Source organism: Fulmarus glacialis, unplaced genomic scaffold (genome assembly GCF_000690835.1).
Source record: "Fulmarus glacialis isolate BGI_N327 unplaced genomic scaffold, ASM69083v1 scaffold15300, whole genome shotgun sequence".
Classification (NCBI taxonomy): Eukaryota; Metazoa; Chordata; class Aves; order Procellariiformes; family Procellariidae; genus Fulmarus; species Fulmarus glacialis.
This window is the reverse complement of record NW_009187232.1, coordinates 1-2,635: the sequence shown is the minus strand read 5'-3', so window position 1 is coordinate 2,635 and position 2,635 is coordinate 1. Positions and strand designations below refer to the sequence as shown.

The following is a 2,635-nucleotide window of genomic DNA, read 5'->3' as shown; positions in this document are numbered from 1 at the left end:
AGGATAAAATCTACAGCTTCACCGACAACGCCCCGAGCCCCTCCATCGGTGGTGCCAGCAGGCTGGAGAACACCAACCCAGCCCAACCCATGACCCCGCTGCATGTCGTCACCCAGAACGGGGCAGAGGCGAGCTCGGTGAAGACCAACAGCCCGGCTTACTCGGACATCTCTGACGCCGGGGAGGATGGGGAGGGCAAGCTGGAGAGCGTGAAGGCGAAGGATCCGGAGCAACTGGTCAAGGAAGGCGCCAAAAAAGCTCTTTTCCCCCCGCAACCGCAGAGCAAAGAGTCTCCCTATTACCAAGGCTTTGAAACCTACTATTCCCCTGGCTACCCCCAGGCAAGCCCGGGGCCCTTGAACCCCGGCGGCCAGGCCGCGGCCGAGACACAGGCCTTGAAGCTGAAGAAGGACGAGGAGCAGGAGAACCCGGAGGTGAAGGTGAAGAGTGAAGGCTGCGAAGAGAAGAAGGCAGAGCTCGGCGGCTCCAGCCAGCAGCCCTCAGTCATCCAGCAGCGTCCCAACATGTACATGCAGTCCCTCTACTACAACCAGTACGCCTACGTGCCCCCCTACGGCTACAATGAGCAGGGCTACCACGCTCACCTGCTGAGCACCAACCCTGCCTACCGCCAGCAGTACGAGGAGCAGCAGAAGCAGCGGCAGAGCCTGGAGCAGCAGCAGCAGCGAGGGCTGGAGAAGAAAGCAGAGCTAGGCTTGAAGGAGAGGGAGGCAGCGCTCAAAGAGGAGTGGAAACAAAAGCCGCCCATGCCCCCAACGCTCACCAAGGCCCCGAGCCTCACGGACCTCGTCAAGTCGGGGCTGGGCAAGGCCAAGGAGCAGGGAGGTCCCGACATGGCCAAATCTGTCATCATCCCCAAGCTGGAGGACTCGTCCAAGCTGTCTGGCAGCCAGGTCGCCGAGGGGCTCAAGGTGAAACTGAGCGAGGCCAGCCACCTCGGGAAGGAGACCGCCGAGGTGAAGGCTGGCTCTGAGTGTGGCCGGCAAGCGGAGGTGGACCCTGTGCTCTGGTACAGACAGGTAATGCCCGCCCGCTGCGCGCTCGCCCCTCCCCGCCAGCCCGGCGGTGGGCTTTCTCCCGGAGGAAGCCCCTCGCCGCGGCTTTGCTGCAGGGATTTGCTGGGGTCATCACCTCAGAGAACACGCGTTGTCCTCTGCTCGTGATGGGACTCCATGAGATTCCCTTAGGGCCAGCAAAAGGTTGGGGCTGGGAGGCCATGGATGGGTCAAGGAGAGCCCGGGGAAGGGGAGTGGGGTTCGCTGGCCTCCTCCAAATCCAGCCTGGTTTTGGGACAGGCAGGGCTGGGGGGAGGCAGCTGCTCTGATGGCTGGCTGGTTCTTGCAGGAGGCCGAGCCCCGGATGTGGACCTACGTGTACCTAGCGAAGTACTCGGACATCAAGACAGAGGACGAGCGGTGGAAAGAGGAGAGGGACCGAAAGTTGAAGGAAGAAAGAAATCGAAGCAAAGAAGCCGTGTCCAAGGAGGACGGGAAGGAGAGCACCAGCTCCGAGTGCAAACTGACCCCCACCGAGGAGGCTCGCATGGTGGGGAAGGACCCCAGACCCAGCGTCCACGTCCCTGTGTCTTCACCCCTCACGCAGCATCAGTCCTACATCCCCTACATGCACGGCTACTCCTACAGCCAGTCGTACGACCCCAACCACCCCAGCTACCGGGCCATGCCCACCGTCATGATGCAGAATTACCCAGGTAGCGAGCTGGGGTCTTCTCGGGGACGTCCCTTCCCGGGCTGTCCCCACTCCCGGAGTGGTGGATGGCTGTGGGACATCCTCTCGCTCCTGGAGGCACGCGTGCAGAGCCGTGTGCTTCTGCTGTGCCACCCGAAGACTCCTCGTGCCCTGACTGATTTTTCTCCCCACTAGGATCATACCTACCCTCCAGCTATTCCTTCTCCCCCTACGGGAGCAAGGCGTCCGGCAGTGACGACAGCGACAAGTCCCGAGCCAGCCCCAGCGTGAGTTGTAAATCCAGCTCAGAGTCCAAGGCCCTGGACATCCTGCAGCAGCACGCCAGCCATTACAAGAGCAAATCGCCCACGGTGAGAGTCAGGAAGGCGCTGGCTTTATCCAGCTCCGTGCATGAGCTTCGGGATGGTCCCTGGATCCTATAACCAGCCCGGTCTTGTGGGATGGAAAAGCCAAACCTGCGGGCAGGGCTGGCCCAGAGGAGCACCGGGCTTCTCCAGGTCCTGCAGTGACCGGGCGACACTTGTCTTCATCCCTGGAGCTGGTGGGTGGGATGCAGGAGCTGTCTCCATCCCACGGCGGTGTAGGGTCATGAGCTCCTCCTGGGCTGAGCTGGGATGACAGTGGCAGCAAACCCTGGGGGATGGAAAAGCCAAACCTGCGGGCAGGGCTGGCCCAGAGGAGCACCGGGCTTCTCCAGGTCCTGCAGTGACCGGGCGACACTTGTCTTCATCCCTGGAGCTGGTGGGTGGGATGCAGGAGCTGTCTCCATCCCACGGCGGTGTAGGGTCATGAGCTCCTCCTGGGCTGAGCTGGGATGACAGTGGCAGCAAACCCTGGTTTTGGGCAGGAAGGAACTGCCTGAAATGGGACCTGTGTCTGCCCTGCCGCTTTTGGGCTGTTCACC

At 62.2% G+C, this 2,635-nt stretch overlaps 1 protein-coding gene across 1 annotated transcript in view; it reads left to right on the top strand.

Annotated features, from left to right (window-relative positions):
• ZNF609 (zinc finger protein 609) overlaps positions 1 to 2,153 on the top strand; it is a 15,100-nt gene extending 12,947 nt beyond the window's left edge. The window contains exons 5-7 of the mRNA XM_009574452.1: positions 3 to 1,040; positions 1,366 to 1,732; positions 1,906 to 2,153. Coding sequence (XP_009572747.1) covers positions 3 to 1,040; positions 1,366 to 1,732; positions 1,906 to 2,153 — 1,653 coding nt within the window. The remainder of the gene's footprint in view (positions 1 to 2; positions 1,041 to 1,365; positions 1,733 to 1,905) is intronic.
• Positions 2,154 to 2,635: the final 482 nt, after the last annotated feature.